Genomic DNA, 18,768 nt, shown 5'->3' on the forward strand with positions numbered 1-18,768 from the left:
ATATGTGAAATAATAAAGAGACCATGTCTTCCACTATAAATAGGTATGGAAGTACACATACTTTCTTCGCGTTTCACATTGTGTATGGTATATCCAAATTTTACATGAATGAAAAAGTATATGATGAATATATATTTGATTTGAATAAGTACATACCAATGATAATCTTCTATAGTAGTAATTAGGTGCTAATTTGGTGGTTTAAATAAAGCAGTAAGCTGAAAACCTGTGTAACGAAATGGGTAGTTAAAAGGAAATTTAGTTTTCTCTGAAATAAGAAAACTTACGTACTTGGTTGCGCTGTATCCCATAGATGCAATTCGAGTATTCGTTTGACTCCTGCGCCGTGAAACATACCATACTGAGAATTTGAGAAAGATGAAACGGGAAACGTGGGGGAGCCGCGCGCTGCTCTTTAGTTTTCAGAGAAAATAAACATATTTGCACTGTCAGAACATCTCCAACAACGAACTGTTAAACACAGTGAAAGAAAATGTATCCCTCAGCTCTAAAAACTTTTTGTTGTATGTCGATATATGTGGAAGGAATTTAACATCTTTGGAATGCATACGGCAAAGGAACTACGTTGTTTGTTTTTGCGGCATGCGGAAAGTGCGCGGCGATGTCTGAGTGACGGAAGATGTTAAAGAGTCGAAAATCTGCGAAAGACAAACAGAATAAGTAATGGCAACCCTAAGAAAATCTGTGAAACTGAAAGAAATTGATTCCAAGACATCGAATGATTTGCAAGACGCTCATCTATCTGCTAAAACATACGAGAAAGGTGTTAATTCCTCTAATCTGAAATGTTCGCAAACGTCTCCCGTAGAGAAATTTTCAGATGATGGCACATTGACGTTTTTCTGGTATGTGCTTTCATTTTAAATGTACCAATATAAACTGAATGAGCGGTTGTGGCTATTCACATTTTCACAATAAACTGCGTTAGCCTCCCTGTTGGGGTGTTTCGATCACTGTCTGCTGTTAAACGAATTTTATACTCACTGGCATATGGCAGTTGGTCATCCTAGCGTTGTTTGTTATGGTATCATTCTATCTGTTATGAGTGTTATACTGCATTACACAGTTCGTTTATTTTTTTTGTTTTGCTTTTGTTGTGTACGTAACACGGTGGAGGTTAATCCGCTCCTCTCCCGGCCACTATCCACATCACGCCCGGCCGCGGCGGCGGAGCGGTTCTGGGCGCTCAGCCCGGAACCGCGCGACTGCTAAAGTCGCAGGTTCGAATCCTGCCTCGGGCATGGATGTGTGTGATGTCCTTAGGTTAGTTAGGTTTAAGTAGTTCTAAGTTCTAGGTAACTGATGACCACAGATGTTAAGTCCCATAGTGCTCAGAGCCATTTGAACCATTTCTATCCACATCACTGGTATCTAATTGTACTTTCTTAACTCGAAGCAAGTTTTCATTGGTGTTATTCATTTGCTAGAAATTTTATCAACAAAGTTTCAAGAACCAGCTGTAAGTTATTACTCAAGGAATATACTGAAACCCCATACATATCGCTCACATGGTGGCTGTAAGTATAAGATTAGAATAATCACTCCACGCACAGAGGCATTCAAACAACCATTCTTCCTGCGCTCCACATGTGAGTGGAACAGGAAGAAACCCTAATAACAGGTGCAATGGGAAGTGCCCTCTGCTGCGCAGCACACAGTAGGTCGCAGAGTGTAGGTGTAGATTCAGGTTTCTTTCATAAGAATCCCTGCTTCACTGCCATTCACACGTCCACATATGAATATGGATTTTTCCATTATTTGGATAAATTGTATTGGATTTGTAAATGACTAAGAACACTATCAATACAGTATTAAACCAAGATACTCCTTTTTTGCGTTGTGTAGGAAGAGTGAGAAAATTTCAGGATCTACAAAACTGAGTGTTTGTATCTCAGCCCTTGTACAGTGAGGAGCGGTAATGGGCTCAAATTGAACTGTACTTCAGTAGATAGCTTCTGTTTGTAAAATGACCAGCTTTGGGGAGGGGGGAGTGGCATGCATCTTTTAGAAGTGCAAATAAATGCATTTGCAACTGTAATACTACAACTTCTCCTACAATATATGCTCATCCAATGTTTACAGCAATCTGGTTGGCCTTGTGCTGGCAATATCTTATGTTTATGTGCTGTAGTCTTTTTCTCTGTGTTGTTATTGATCCTTCGTACCTGGTGTTGTAATTGGGTTACATACTATGAAGTTGCACATTTTTCTCGACAGACTTTTTTAAAGGAAAAGTCTCATGGGCCCATAGTCAAATGAAAACCACCTTTACAGTTGATTGCAGTGGGCTTTCTGTCTGTTGGACTGTGCTTATTCACATTTTGTAAAAATGTTCCAGAGTCACCAAAACCTCCCTCCTTATATTACAGCATCAGCAGCAAACAGTCACAGGTTGCTGCTTGTTCAATCCATCAGATCATTTATGTATATAGAGAACAAGAGAATATGAATCTGCCTGTTGCCCTTCATCCATAATTCACAGGATACAATATGAGAAAAGGGCAAGTTGATTTTTGCACTAGTGTTACTTTCCACAACAACAATGACAACTACTACTACAACTGAATATTGCATTAGTAATACAATTACCTCTACTATGATTACATATGATAATCTTATGGATGCTGACAGTTAAATGGAGTATTGTCATGTGTAGGTTAATTACTTCTCTTCACTGTATCATCAACAATAAGATTTAGGGTATCAAAGTTCTCTTCTAGTGCAGTTATGTCATAAACAGTTTTATCTCTTAAAGCCTACTTAGTAGTCCTTGTTATATCTTCCAGCTAACATTCTCATAAGACATGATATGGTGTACCAGTTTCGCTTTCTTGTTTCACAATTTCTGTAAATACGCAGCAGTACCTGCTTGACTCTGTATTTAGTTTTTCATTTTGGACTGTCTCTTTCACAGCTGGTCATTGCTCTCATACCAGTTCTGTTCAGATATGTGGGATATGGCTCGTATGCAGTAAGTTAGTGAACCAGTCCTCTATTTGGCTTGAAATGTGTTTTATGAAGCCTTTCATTTACTTCAGCAAGAAACTGAAACGTTCTCATTCTTGCGTCTCAAGAATTACACCTCTGCTAACATTCTAAAAATTCTGAATTCCTTATTACTAAAAGATCTGTTGATGATTCTCTAATTCCTCAAAGTTCTTTCTCATATTAGCAGCAGATCTGCTTGCTCATAGCTTGTGTGCCCAAACAGTGGCACTGTAACCCACATTTGCAAATGGAACCACCTTTGTCCTGTACTAATAATTTTATTCATTATCCTACCTTGCAGCTACTTCTTGTGCATGGTTCCAAGGAATTTGCTATAATTACTTTTTTGTGAATCCTGACAGTTTGTATACACGAAGTACCACACCATTGGCACGTAGTACAACTCCTAACAGTTCCTGACTGAGCTTAGTTGACATTTGGCAAGACTCCAAACTATGGTACATTTTGCAATTTTCATGTGTATTGGTAATTGATTAAGATGAAAGAAGTGATAAGAGCCAGGAAAAATCCTAGCCAGTAATTACTTTGAGGAGGAGAGACTCTTAGTACTGCTGGAACACATATAAAAATACAGGAAACTATCCTAGCGTACATAGTTATTAGTTTCTTTTGGAGGGAGAGCAAGAGGGTGGGGAAGATTAAGAAGGAAGAGCAGCTCACAGAGACCCCAGGATGCTGTTGTCAGCTGCTATCATTGTGGGTCTGAGAGAGACTTTTTTTTTAAACCTTCCCTCCCAAAACTCATTTTTCGCCAAGTGAGGAACTGGAATGGTTGCTTATACTTTTAAATATGTCTGTCAGCTGTGTTAAGAATTTGTCCTCTTGAAGATAAGTTCTGGCAAGCAATTATTTCAGAATTTTGTAGTTTTCTCAAGTGAATTTAACTTTTGATAATGGGAAAAAGTAGAATTAATCAGAAACTAAATGCTCTGATTTCTAGGTTTGTAGGTTGACACTTATCCTCTCATGCATGGAGCCACACCAGGTGCATCACAAAGTCCCTAGAGAACTTATAAATAACTGTGTTGGTCCATTGACTAATGGCTTAATTAAAACATAGATACATTAAAAGTGCATGTAGCCAAACTCCAACAAGATCACTAAGTGAGAAGACACTATAGCTTAGACAGTGGGCTTGCATTGGGGAAGACTTCGATTCAAATTATCATACGGCCATACAGGTATAGATTTTCCTTGGTTTCCCAAAATCAAGCCTATAAAGGCGAAGGCTGATTGGTTCCTTTTAAAAGGATATGGTTGAGTACCTTCCACATTTTCTGTTAGTTTGAACTTATGCTTCATCTTCTACTATTTTATTGTTGCCAGGACATGAAACCCATCTTCCTTCCCGCAAAATTTAATAGTCTAGTGTCTGTTAACTCCTAAACAGACACATAGGAAGTGTTTATTAGGTATTTGGCTCTTTTGTTTCTGAACACAGGATGACTGTAGAGTCTCACTGGACAAAAAGTCAATAAATATAAATAAAATTAGCCCATATCTAGATTAAATACTGGTAACTAGAAATCTCAGTCAAAACTGTGTTAAGCAGGAAGACTATGAACAAGAATAAAAATTCTGTTGGGAAGTGGCATATATGCAGGAACAATTGTCATTTTTTATGCAGAGCTAAGACATTTTCCACATTCATTTACCTTTTTTAATTATCTTTATGGGTTTTTGAGGGATACTATGTTGGGGGCCACCTTTGCTTATTAAATACTGTTCAATTTCAACATTTGTCTTATGGTGAAACTAGGTTGACACTGCTTGCTAGTACCAAATTTCTACCATTCTTCATGTGGAAAAGAGAGAGATAGGTGCCACAACCCGATATTTTTCTCTGAAGAGTTATGAGTATGTGGCCTAAAAAGGCTATTGGCAACAATTAGAAAATAGAGGAATGTTGCACCTTCACTATTTTTTCTTTCATTTGCACTTAGAGTTCCACAAGTGTCTTCATGAAGCAGCCTCTACTGGTTACTTTTGTAAAGTATACTAACAATCAACCGCAACAAGTGCTAATCTATTTATATTAATAGTTATGGGAATTCCCTCATTACACCCTCACTCCCCCCCCCCCCCCCTGCCCAAACACGCATGCAAAAGAGCAGCTATTTGAAAAAAGGCACCACACTTCCTGTTACACTACTCACCTACTTCTTTTTATATAAGGGTCAGTCAAATGAAAATGAGGTAAATGGAAAAAGTAATTAAACAGAAGTAATTGCTGTAGCTGTTAATATACTTTTCCCATTGTGAGGCAAGATAGTCAACGCCTTCGTGACAAAATATTTTCAGTTGCCTATGGATCCATGATTGTACCCAGGCTTGCTCATTTTCATCTGAAGCTAATTGACAGCCAAGAATGTCTTTCTTCAGGCCTCCAAAAATATGGACATTGCATAGGATGAGCTCGGGACTGTAAGGTGGATGTGTAAGGGCTTCCCAGCAAAACTTCTGTAACGTAGTTTAAACAACAGGCACATCAGCTCCAGCAAAATCATGATGACCTCTTTCTTTGATTGCAAAGGCATGCTGCTCATTGACACTCTGGAACAAGGCAGCAAAATTAACACATAGTAATATGTGGACTCTTTGTAAAAGTTGAAGCATTCCATCAAGTCCAAAGGCCCAGCGATGCTGATGGACGGCATCATTCTGTTGCAGGATAATTTCCACTCACTTGTTTCCAAGGTTATTTCGATTAAACTGCAGAAATTTCACTGGGAAACTCGTAACACATCCTCCATACAGTCCCAATCCCTCCCCATGCAATTTCTGTATTTTTGGAGCCTTGAAGAAAGGCATTTATGGCCGTGGACTTGCTTTGACCAAAGAGGTGCATAATCATGGTTCTGTAGGCACCCACATACATTTGTCCATGAAGGCATTGACTATCTTGTCTCACAGTGGGATAGTCGTATTAACAATTATGTAATTACTTTAACATAATAAACAGTTTTCCATCTGTCATTTTCATTTAACTACCCATGATATAATACTTCAACTAAGCTTTTGTGTAACTGAACTTTTCATGGAATACTATATGCTGTCTCTATGTTAAAATCTGTTGAATATTAGCTTTAATGTCAATTCTAAATTATTTCACTAAATTCAAAAAAATCCTGATGAGGTATAAAATGAGGGTCTAATAAGTCACTTGTGTACTTCAGGTTTGAATGTGTGAGGATTTTTAAGTTCCTGTTAGACGTCTGCAAGTAATCTGATAAGTACCTTAGCTTCAGAATATAAACTAGTCTGTATGCAGGGGCTGCAACAATCTGTATGGAAATTGCTTTTACTGTTATGATTGTAAATTTCACTGTTCATTCTAAATTCACTATTGTTAGTTAGCATCAGTGAGTAAATGTGTTAACACAGAAGTGTAAAATTGCTATGTCCATGATGACACTGCTGTAAGATGTTCTGTAATCAACTTCCACTATTTCATAATCAATTTTTGAAAAACACAAATAACAAGCTTACCCCATGACATCAACCCTTTTTGTCTGTCTTGCACATTGTTTTCATTACACTTATAAAACACTGCTCAGTTAATTTGTCGTTATGAAGTGCTTTAAGGCCTTCATTTTCATAACAATCTGGGAATGTGAATCATTTCCTGGATCTCACTGGGGGATATGTGTTTGATGTGAGAAACAATCAAAAATGCACATTTTACTTAGGTGCATTACAATAGACTGACTTTGTAAAAAATTACAACAGTACAGTGCTGATATTAATTTATTAGTACCTGATATGACTATTTTGACATTGTGAAAGTAGTTGCACGACAGAATGTTCCATATAATGATTAAAATTCTTCTGGGTATTATGCCGTGTCATTGCTAAAAAACTAACAACAATAATAAACTAAAACCGATGTTTCGGCCAAGTTGCAATGGCCTTCCTTAGGGCACAACTGGTTTTGCATGGGGATAGATGCTTCTATTTATTACAGACTATCGTTGTCTGACGTCACTGTTGTAAAACTTTTAATTGGCCCTCTAATATGATTGGCTAGTCATGACATAAGGGAAGATGGAAGGAAAGAGGCTATTAGTGGATGTCCGTGTCGTCAACGATTGGTAGCTGTCCGCCAATCAGCGTTCGTCTTCTGGTCGGCAAGCTTACCTCCTGGAGTGTGCAGAAGTGGACTGACAGTTGCTCTACAGCTGTTTGTGCAGATACGTCCGTGTCCCATGTAGCTTCTGCCCTGCGACTGCTCGCGGCCCGTTGGACTGGGGTGGCCGGCAGCCAGGACGCCGGGAGTTTGTAGCCATCTTCTCTGTTGATGTTGTCAGGCTGCTTAATAATTTCGATCACCTCCTGTATTTTGCACTCTCACATCCACGATTCTTTCATCAGTACTCGGGCTTCCTGGAACCTGATAGGTTGTCCACAGTCACGGTGGTGTTCTGCTATCGCCGATTTATTATGTTATTGTAGTTGTACATACCGTTCGTGTTCTCCTACTCGTAAGCTGATAGGTCTCCCTGTTTCTCCTATGTAGGCAGCTCCGCACTCACACAGTAGTTCGTAAACACCTGCAGTGTTAAGATTGTTGACTACATCCTTGGTGGAACCTATCATTTTGTGGATCCTGTGACTGCTTCGAAAAATCGATTTGAAACCTCGTCTGCGGAGGACGTTGCCTAGCCGTTAACTGATGCCTTTTACATATGGTAAGTGTACCAGTGGAAGATTCTCTTCTTTGCATTCCTTTGTGTTCTGCTCCCTTTGGTTTTAGCTACCTTTATTATTATGTTGTCATCATAGCCGTTGGCACGAAATGTGTGTGGTAGCTCCTTCAATTCTTCTTTGATGTTATTTTCCTCACTTATCCGGTAGGCTCGGGCAGTTAATGTATGCAGAACAGAATACTTTTGAGCTGGGTGGTGGTGGCTCTCCGCGTGCAGGTACCAGTTAGTGTGCGTGGGTTTCTGGTACACTTTGTGTCCCAGTTTACCTTTGGCAACTCTGTATACTTCCACATCCAGAAATGGCAAGGTACCATTGTTTTCAGTCTCATGTGTGAACTTTATATTTTTGTGCAGGCTATTTAAGAAGTGTCCCAATTCCTCTTCACTGTGAGGCCAGATAATGAATGTGTCGTCCACATATCGTAGCCAACAACTGGGACGTAACAGAGCAGGAGCCAGGGCCATTTGTTTAAAGGCTTCCATGAAGATGTCCGCAGCTACAGGGGAGAGCGGGGAACCCATTGCCACTCCATCTAACTGTTCATAATATTTTCCCCGCCAGGTGAAGTACGTAGATGACAGGCATAAGCGCACCAGATTGCAGATATCTGGTGGGATCCAATCCTGTAGAATGCGCGCAGTCTCCTCAATAGGTACGTTAGTGAAGAGAGACTTGATGTCAAAACTGACCATAATGTCTGATGGCTTTATTCCCTGTTCCCTAATCAGTTGTATGAAGTGGAAAGAGTATTTCACGTAGGAGTCTGTTTGTCCCACAAGGCGGCATAACTATGGGCCTCAGCGGATAACCCTCCTTATGGAGCTTAGGTACTCCGTAGATTCTAGGAGGAACAGGCACCTTGGTGATTAGTCTCTTGGCTGTGTCAGGATCAATTCTCGAGTTCTTTACGAGGGCCTTCATATTTCTGCCTATCCTCACCGTCGGGTCACTCCTTACTGCTCTGTAAATGGGATCGCTTAGTAGTTCGTCCATCTTCTTTTCATATTCAGAAGTGTCCATCAGAACTGTAGCGTTTCCTTTGTCCGCATGTAGGACCACAATATCCTTGTTATTCCTGAGCTCCTTTATGGCCTGTCTTTCTTCACGTGTGATATTGGCTCTGGGTGGTTTTGCTGTTTGTAAAATTCTTACAGTTTCTGGCCTTATCTTTTCTGCTTCAACACATGGTACTTGGTAGAGTAATGCCTCCACAGATTAAATGATCTCTTCTGCGTGAATCTTTGTGGGCGTAACTGCGAAGTTTAACCATTTGGACAGAATTGATGTCACTGCCTCACTGATGGTCTGTGTCGAGATGTTAACCATGGTACGAGCTGTATCCAGACTTAGCTGTGAGTGATGTTTGTTTCCCATTAGCTCCTCAAATTTCTTTTTCTGTCAACTGCTGACCAAGTCCTCCCCCATGCAGGCCTGGTTGTGGGTTATTCGGTCAATGTTATCCCACTCCTTCGCTGATAACATAGTTGACAGCCATAAATGCATGCTGTACAGTTGCCTGTTGTTGTAGTCTATGAAGCTCTGGAGGTGTTGTATCCTCTCCCTTAATAATGCATGGCTGGCCCGATAGTAAATGGTTCTTGCTCGTCTCATATCGATTTGAGGCCGTACACTGATGAATTTCGGGATGACATGATGATCTCGGCACCTTTTAAGGAACGCCAAATCATTCAGCAGTTTCACATTCCTCTTCCTCAGCAGCTCCAGTTTCTGTATGTGTTGGTAGATTTCCTGCCCATACAGGTCATTGATATAAGAACGTAGGCTTCCGTGGCCGGTGTCATAATGATTAAAATCGTTGATGACATGAACATCCATGAATACCCTCTTTTCTTCCATCTTCCCTTACGTCATGACTAGCCAATCATATTAGAGGGCCAATTAAAAGTTTTACAACAGTGACGTCAGACATCGGTAATCCGTAATAAATAGAAGCACCTATCCCCATGCAAAACCAGTCATGCCCTGAGGAAGGCCGTTGCAATTCGACCGAAACGTCAGTTTTAGTTTATTATTGTTGTTAGTTTTTTTAGCAATGACACGGCATAATACCCAGAAGAATTTTAATCGTTATGACATTGGCCGCGGAAACCTACGTTCTTATATAAGAATGTTCCTTAATTCATTTTTAAACTCAACTATATTACCCCCAATATACTCTTTCAGGTTGTTGAATGCATTTGTATTGAGACTTAACACAGGTTGTTGTGGGTCTTATTGTTATGTTGTTATGAAAAAAGAGAAACAGTTTTGACAATAAATTACATTATTGGACATATCTGGCAAAATAGCTGGTTTATTTATTTTTGTTGTGTGTATACAGGATGTCCTCTCACAAACACCAATTGGAACTCTTAACATACTTCATGTTTCAATGACCAACAACTGTACTCATACATAGCGCAAATGAAATAATGCTTGTCTTTAAGTCTGTTGTATGAGACTTCCAGTTCATATTATGATCGATTTGTAGTCTCAAAAACTGAAAACTATTTTTCATTTATTTTATAGTTTTAATAAATTAGTTATAGATCCTGCAGGTTTATGAGAGGTACTGAATTGCATGTAGGCTACTGAGTCTTGTCAAAATTTAATGATAAATCCACTTGCCTTGAACCATTTCTCAATGTTTTTAAATATTTATATAGTTGCATTTCCACTGAGAGAGCTTGTACAATCTTTTATTCCTAAACTTATATTAAAAGGCATTTTCTGACTGTGTGTGTGTGTGTGTGTGTTTTATTTATTTGTGTCAGTGATAAATGTTCTTGAATGTTTTATTGTTTATCTTATGTTCACAGGAGAGCGCATACACTTACTGTTCTTTTTATTTTTATCTGCTCATTGGTTTATGTGGCTGTGTTTGAGCCTGTTTCCAATGATACAACATACAACACAAAAAGGTAAGATATTCTGACTAGTCTATGAATTCTTTGTTTCAACAATAATAATTGTTACTACACTAGTTATGTTTCGAATTTTCTAAAATTGGTGTACAACAGCATACTAGATAAGCACTCAGATGTAAGTAGTTTAAAGCTGCAGATACATGAGAGTGAAAGGTGTGTTAAATTATTATAAAAATGATGAAATCTCTCAGGTTTTCTTGGTGCGACTGATTAATGGTGTGCTATTAATGTATCTTTCAGAATAATTATACAAGAGACAATAAGTATGATCATAATTCGAATTTTAGTTGTTCATGACTTCAATATGGATATAAGAGAAACACACTGAAAATGCAAAAAACCATTATATTTCTCATAAGATAATTAATCTTATGTTAACTTCATGCTTTATTTTTGTTTATAAGATATGTGTTCATTTTGGTTGTAACATCAAAATTGTAGTAAATGGGGAATTACAGTTTCGATTTCATTGGATTGTGTTGTGAACTAAGTTGCATCAGATTTTCCGGTAACTGACAAAAAAGAGGTGCATTGACCAGTTCCATTACAAGATGCAAGGAACGTCAGTGACACACCTGCTTAAAACAGCCAAATAAGTTATCTATTGCCAAATATGCCTCAAATCTAATCAAGAAGCAAAATGTGAGAATAGTATTGTAGTGAAAATGCCAAGCTTTTGGGACAGCATAATTAAGGAGTGTGCCAGAATAAAGATTTCAGAAAACTCAATGCACAAGGATGGAGGTTTCAATTTAAACAAGGCACTCAATTTACTAAGATCTCACTGGCCATTGCATGCGCCAGAGCTGCAAAACGCTAAGAAAATTTGTTTTTCGTGGAATATCTGTGTGGGCTGTAGAAAACAAAACATCATCATAGGACATAGTGGGCATCATGAATTGAACTCAAGTATAAATAGTGATGCAAGACCAACAATAGTTCACAGTGTGGTTGTAGGCCGGGCAGTGAGTTCACATAACAGCAAAATTTGCAGCACCTGCTGAAGATGAATTGGTTGGTGGTCAAAATATTGCACAAAAAATGTAAACAACAACTCACAGACTACCTGGGAGCACACCATTAATTACAAATGGGATGTTAAACTGCCTTTAGTTTGGGTGCTGTGCTTCTTGATGTATAATTACTGGTTCATCATTTAATGAAGACGAAGACAAGAAAAAATGGATGAAAAATTTTCATGTTTAGGTTTTAATTGCTGCATGGAATATGTCCTAACAGTGAAAATAGTTTAATCCAGTAATTCATTATGGCAGGGACCATTTGATGTTGCTAAAAAATTGTTGTTGCTGTTGTTGTGGTCTTCAGTCCTGAGACTGATTTGATGCAGCTCTCCATGCTACCCTATCCTGTGCACGCTTCTTCATCTCCCAGTACTTACTGCAACCTACCTCCTTCTGAATCTGCTTAGTGTATTCATCTCTTGGTCTCCCTCTACGATATTTACTCTCCACGCTGCCCTCCAATGCTAAATTTGTGATCCCTTGATGCCTCAGAACGTGTCCTACCAATCGATCCCTTTTTCTTGTCAAGTTGTGCCACAAACTCCTCTTCTCCCCAATTCTATTCAATACTTCATCATTAGTTATGTGATCTACCCATCTAATCTTCAGCATTCTTCTGTAGCACCACATTTTGAAAGCTTCTATTCTCTTCTTGTCCAAACTATTTATTGTCCATGTTTCACTTCCATACATGGCTACACTCCATACAAATTCTTTTAGAAACGACTTCTTGACACTTAAATCTATACTCGATGTTAACAAATTCATCTTCTTCAGAAGCGCTTTCCTTGCCCTTGCCAGTCTACATTTTATATCCTCTCTACTTCGACCATCATCAGTTATTTTGCTCCCCAAATAGCAAAACTCCTTTACTACTTTAAGTGTCTCATTTCCTAATCTAATTCCCTCAGCATCACCCAACTTAATTAGACTACATTCCATTATCTTCATTTTGCTTTTGTTGATGTTCTTATATCCTCCTTTCAAGACACTGTCCATTCCGTTCAACTGCTCTTCCAAGTCCTTTGCTTCTCTGATAGAATTACAATGTAACCTCCAAGTTTTTATTTCTTCTCCATGGATTTTAATACCTACTCTGAATTTTTCTTTTGTTTCCTTTACTGCTTGCTCAACATACAGATTGAATAACATCGAGGAGAGGCTACAACCCTGTCTCACTCCCTTCCCAACCACTACTTCCCTTTCATGCTCCTCGACTCTTATAACTGCCATCTGGTTTCTGTACAAATTGTAAATAGCCTTTCGCTTCCTGTATTTTACCCCTGCCACCTTTATAATTTGAAAGAGAGTATTCCAGTCAACATTGTCAAAAAGCTTTCTCCAAGTCTACAAATGCTAGAAACACAGGTTTGCCTTTCCTTAATCTTTCTTCTAAGATAAGTCGTAAGGTCAGTATTGCCTCACGTGTTCCAATATTTCTACCTAATCCAAACTGATCTTCCCCGAGGTCGGCTTCTACCAGTTTTTCCATTCGCCTGTAAAGAATTCGTGTTAGTATTTTGCAGCTGTGACTTATTAAACTGATAGTTCGGTAATTTTCACATCTGTCAAGACCTGCTTTCTTTGGGATTGGAATTATTATATTCTTCTTGAAGTCTGAGGGTATTACGCTTGTCTCATACATTTTGCTCACCAGATGGTAGAGTTTTGTCAGGACTGGCTCTCCCAAGGCCGTCAGTAGTTCTAATGGAATGTTGTCTACTCCTGGGGCCTTGTTTCGACTCAGGTCTTTCAGTGCTCTGTCAAGCTCTTCACGCAGTATCGTATCTCCCATTTCATCTTCATCTACATCCTCTTCCATTTCCATTATATTGTCCTCAAGTACATCGCCCTTGTATAGACCCTCTATATACTCCTTCCACCTTTCTGCTTTCCCTTCTTTGCTTAGAACTGGGTTTCCATCTCAGCTCTTGATATCCATACAAGTGGTTCTCTTTTCTCCAAAGGTCACTTTAATTTTCCTGTAGGTAGTATCTATCTTACCCCTAGTGAGATAAGCCTCTACATCCTTACATTTGTCCCCTAGCCATCCCTGCTTAGCCATTTTGCACTTCCTGTCAATCTCATTTTTCAGACGTTTGTATTCCGTTTTGCCTGCTTCATTTACTGCATTTTTATATTTTCTCCTTTCATCAATTAAATTCAATATTTCTTCTGTTACCCAAGGATTTCTACTAGCCCTCGTCTTTTTACCTACTTGATCCTCTGCTGCCTTCACTACTTCATCCTTCAGAGCTACCATTCTTCTTCTACTGTACTTCTTTCCCCCATTCCTGTCAATTGTTCCCTTATGCTCTCCCTGAGACTCTGTACAACCTCTGGTTCTTTCAGTTTATCCTGGTCCGATCTCCTTAAATTCCCACCTTTTTGCAGTTTCTTCAGTTTTAATCTGCAGTTCATAACCAATAGATTGTGGTCAGAGTCCACATCTGCCCCTGGAAATGTCTTACAATTTAAAACCTGGTTCCTAAATCTCTGTCTTACCATTATATACTCTATCTGATACCTTCTAGTATCTCCAGGATTCTTCCATGTATACAACCTTCTTTCATGATTCTTGAACCAAGTATTAGCTATGATTAAGTTATGCTCTGTGCAAAACTCTACCAGGCAGCTTCCTCTTTCATTTCTTAGCCCCAATCCATATTCACCTACTATGTTTCCTTCTCTCCCTTTTCCTACTCTCGAATTCCAGTCACCCATGGTTATTAAATTTTCATCTCCCTTCACTACCTGAATAATTTCTTTTATCTCATCATACATTTCATCAATTTCTTCATCATCTGCAGAGCTAGTTGGCATATAAACTTGTACTACTGTACTAGGCGTGGGCTTCGGGTCTATCTTGGCCACAATAATGCGTTAACTATGCTGTTTGTAGTAACTTACCCGCACTGCTATTTTTTTGTTCGTTATTAAACCTACTCCTGCATTACCCCTATTTGATTTTGTATTTATAACCCTGTAGTCACCTGAGCAGAAGTCTTGTTCCTCCTGCCACCGAACTTCACTAATTCCCACTATATCTAACTTTAACCTATCCATTTCCCTTTTTAAATTTTCTAACCTACCTGCCCGATTAAGGGATCTGACATTCCACACTCCGATCCATAGAAGGCCAGTTTTCTTTTTCCTATCTTATTAATCTGCAGTAATTTGTCACTCACTTAAGTACTTCTTAGTGGGGGTGGCACTATTTCTTTTCCAACAGTTGAACATTTAATATTCAGATGTTATTGACAACTATATTGTAAATGACTTTTCCATATTTGATTAAAGGACCTGCAAATTATTTAAGAACACAGGTAATTATTTATGACGTATTGTTGCAAAATACAAATTTGCAGTCACAGTTTTCTTGGAAGTCATCATTGGATAGTCATGTAACATTAGATCTACTTCGGATGTAGCAGGAGAATTACAATGTAGACTTTGCTGCTAGTATACATTGAAGTGCTCTATTACATATTGAAACATGTTGCACTGAAGCAGGATTTAAACCAGTTTCTAAAAGATGTTCTGCTGTAGTAAGTCTGTCTTCAGCATACATTTCACTGCAGTTACTATGGACATTGCATTTCAAAGCCTGAAGTTATACAATATTACGAAAAGCTTGTTTTTTGCGGGATGAACTGCCCTGATATCAAAATACAACTCTCACACTGATTCACAGCTTCTTCGCAAGAAAAGTAACAACTTTAACCTTCACTATGGAAGGTAGTAAGGAATGCAGACCATGTTGATGAGCATTGAACAAGTATTGCATTATTCATGTATGCTTCAGATTGTGCTACTGTAAAAAAGTGCAATGACAGTATTGTACCATCCTTGAGTGAAATAGGGAGTAAAGATGATGTCACAAGCCCTAGGCAGTTATTTGCTTACTGTAGACATAAAGTTAATCTCTGTTAGGTGTAATATCTGGTAGATAGTAACTATTGAAATTTAGCAAGCCATAGGCTTGTAAATGTAATTTAAGAATTTATGGTATTTTCATTTCAGAAATGATATATTTGTGTTGTAATTTACATTCAGATTTTTTAATTTTTTTTTTTCATTTTAGAAAAGTGTTGCATATGGGAAATCTTGGGTGGATGTAAATAATAACACAAGGGCAGATTAATATTTGACCAATAGATGTGGTGTTGACCATCAGAGGGACCAAATAATAACTGTATGAGGCTAGATCACTTGTAAGTCGACTGTGTTGCCTAACAAGATGACATGAAGCAATGAGAAGTTGACAAAACGATTCTTCACTTCACCTTTTTCTGATAAAAAATCTTGCACAACTTGTTCAGTCATCTTATTTAACAAATTAATTCTCACATGACAGTTAACTTATGTCCACAACCTGACATAAGCTTTAATGCACACAATGAAAATTTCTACATGAGATCCAGAGTGCCTTGGTGCAGCTCCATTGAAGATCACTGTCCATCATTGTTATTAAAATATCTACAATACAGTCAAAAAGGCAGAATGTTCTTAGTTTGTTTACTCCGAAAAAATTTATACCTGTGATGTCAGTCTGTGTGCTGCCACATGCATGGAAATTACTTGGGAGTGGCTTATTTGTGAATGCTCCTCAAGCATTATGGACCATTCGGGGGTCAGTTCCCTGCCATATAATGCAAACTCCAATGGAAGAGGCAAAATAAAATAAAAATAGATGCATTGCCCTAACAATCTCAGTTTTCTTTTCAGTTTTTCAAAAATATCTAAATTTTTGAAAGTTTACAGGAAATATTCCTTGCATGAAGCAAATCATCCCCCAAACTAACTGTAAGCCCCCCCCCCCCACCCCCCACCCCCTTACACATACAAACTAACTGTAATATTGTCTTATTCACATACTCATACACTCATACTCAAAAAAAAAGAAGAAGAAGCAATTTTAGATGATATTTTTTCTTGTCATGCTATATTTTTTCCTCCTACATGTACAGTGAAGTGGTGGTGGTGGTGGTGGTGGTGGTGGCGGCGGCCGTGGTAGGAGTACTAGTAGTAGTAGCAGTTGAGGTATTTTAGGTTGAAATATGTTTTGGAATAATGCTCTGTTTTTGCATGGCTCAGTAATATCACTGTGGTCCTTTATTTATCATTATGACATGGAAAATTAATATTAGTGATGCTATCAATAAGAACAGTAACTTGAAATTAAGGATTTGGTTATTATTAACACATTACTAACACTCTTTCAGGGGGATTTTAGCATGTGTGCTTGTTTTCATTCTCCTGGGGGTCACTGTTACCCCGGACGGTGTGTTTCAACGTCCTCACCCTGCTGTCTGGAGGTTCACATTCTGCTGCAGTATTGTTTATGAACTGGGCCTGATATTTATGTTATTTCAGGTATGGTGTTTTAAATAGTGACTTAAAATGTTATTTTTTTCTTGAACTTATCTTTTTGTATTTCAATATTACCGTGGGCTATTATGCAAGTAGTGTGGCGTAGTGGTTGGCATTGCTGGTTGGCATACTGGGATCACCAGTTCAGACCCAACTGCTGGCAATTATATGTTTGTTAGTATTTATAGTTTCTGAAATGTTCTTGAAATATACTCTGAAATATTTGATGTTTGTATAAATACCAGCCTTCTGGAATATTCAGTGTTCGTGTAAATAGCTGCACCATTGTCATCGAGCTAGTTCCATTCTGAATTTAGATTGGTGTCAGAGATAAACATGCTTTCAAGTCCAAGGGTACTACTTTGATGTACTGCCTTTGAGTATGGGCTTGATTGTGGTTTCAATGTGATATTGTTCGGTGGAGACGCTGGCGACTACAAAAACATCTGCCTCACCGTGGCTCCAATTATGTAGTTTAAAAGCCTTTGCTTACACAGACAGGTCCCAGAAATCAAGAATTACAACATTCCTAAGATAAAATTACTAAGGAGACAGATGGATTTCGAAACAGCAGTAAGTGAGCTTTTCATCAGGCACCTATCAGTGTTTCCTGGAGATGCTGGTCGGGACCTGATGAAATGGCAGAAGAGATTTGATCGAGTTGCCAAGTACAATGGGTGAGTGGACAAGATGTGTTTGGCACATGTATACGTTTACTGGAATAGCATACTCCAGCGGTAGTTCAGCAAAAACGAAGAGAAGCTCATTAGTTGGGACAAATTCCAGGCCGAAATGAAGAAAATATGTGACAACAATCAGCAGAAAGCCCACTTAATGGAAGAAAAATTGAAGAATAGTGCCCAACATTGTGAGGGAACAATACAGACATACATAAACAGTGTTTTGGCCCCATGCCTCAGTGTAAATCCAAATATTACAGAAGCTGACCAAATCTCGCACATGATGAAAGAGTTGTAGAAGACATTGTTCGATCTCTTTAGGTGAAGTACGCCACTGTGACAGAGGAATTCATCAAGTAGTGCCAGTGACTCAAGGAAATTCAATAGAAAAGAAAGAGAGACAAGAGATATGACTGACTTACAACTGTTGCCTCTGTTCCAGTTGTGGAAGACCACCCTGATCTCTCCTCTCACATACACCAGATGATAAGAGAAGAGGGATGATGTGTTTGCCAGTCAGAAATTTCAGAAAGTAGCCATGCGTGTTGACCCCATACACCCTGAGCTGAAAGAGAATCTCAGAGAAGAAGTGTATCAATCTCTGGCACCAATCTCTAGCTCTAGGTGACTGCATCATGAAGAATGGACTCTGCCAACTCAAACTTATGCCCCAACTTTCAAACAAGAACATGGTAACTAACCAGCACAGATCAACCAACTCCTCCACTGAGTACAACACGTACAGACATTTGGAGGACGAGCAACAGCATGCCAGTATGTTTTAACTGTGGCATCCTGGCATTCCTTAATGAGTGATATGCTGCAAGATGCCAACTATCACAACAGTCCTATTCATACCAGTTGACTGCAGATAACTATAGTGGAACAAAGCATGTCGCAGTACCGTGGACGAAATTGCTGTCCAACATGGTATACCCATTCTTTGTCACTGTATGAAAGAACCATCTGCGCACATAACTGCTGAATTCAGGAAAATTAAGCCAGGCACCATCTATGGAGGTGAGGCCA

General features: G+C 38.8%; 1 protein-coding gene across 2 annotated transcripts in view; it reads left to right on the plus strand.

Annotated features, from left to right (window-relative positions):
- The first annotated feature begins 585 nt into the window (after window positions 1-585).
- Window positions 586-18,768, plus strand: part of LOC126259820 (phosphatidylserine synthase 2-like) — a 210,327-nt gene continuing 192,144 nt past the window's right edge. For both annotated transcript variants that reach the window (XR_007546563.1, XM_049956861.1), the window contains exons 1-3: window positions 586-866; window positions 10,557-10,658; window positions 16,912-17,062. Coding sequence is in view for 1 of the 2 variants with exons in the window: in XM_049956861.1 (XP_049812818.1) it covers window positions 685-866; window positions 10,557-10,658; window positions 16,912-17,062 (435 nt within the window). In the remaining variant the exon portion in view is untranslated. The remainder of the gene's footprint in view (window positions 867-10,556; window positions 10,659-16,911; window positions 17,063-18,768) is intronic.

Source organism: Schistocerca nitens, chromosome 5 (assembly GCF_023898315.1).
Source record: "Schistocerca nitens isolate TAMUIC-IGC-003100 chromosome 5, iqSchNite1.1, whole genome shotgun sequence".
In the NCBI taxonomy this organism is placed as follows: Eukaryota; Metazoa; Arthropoda; class Insecta; order Orthoptera; family Acrididae; genus Schistocerca; species Schistocerca nitens.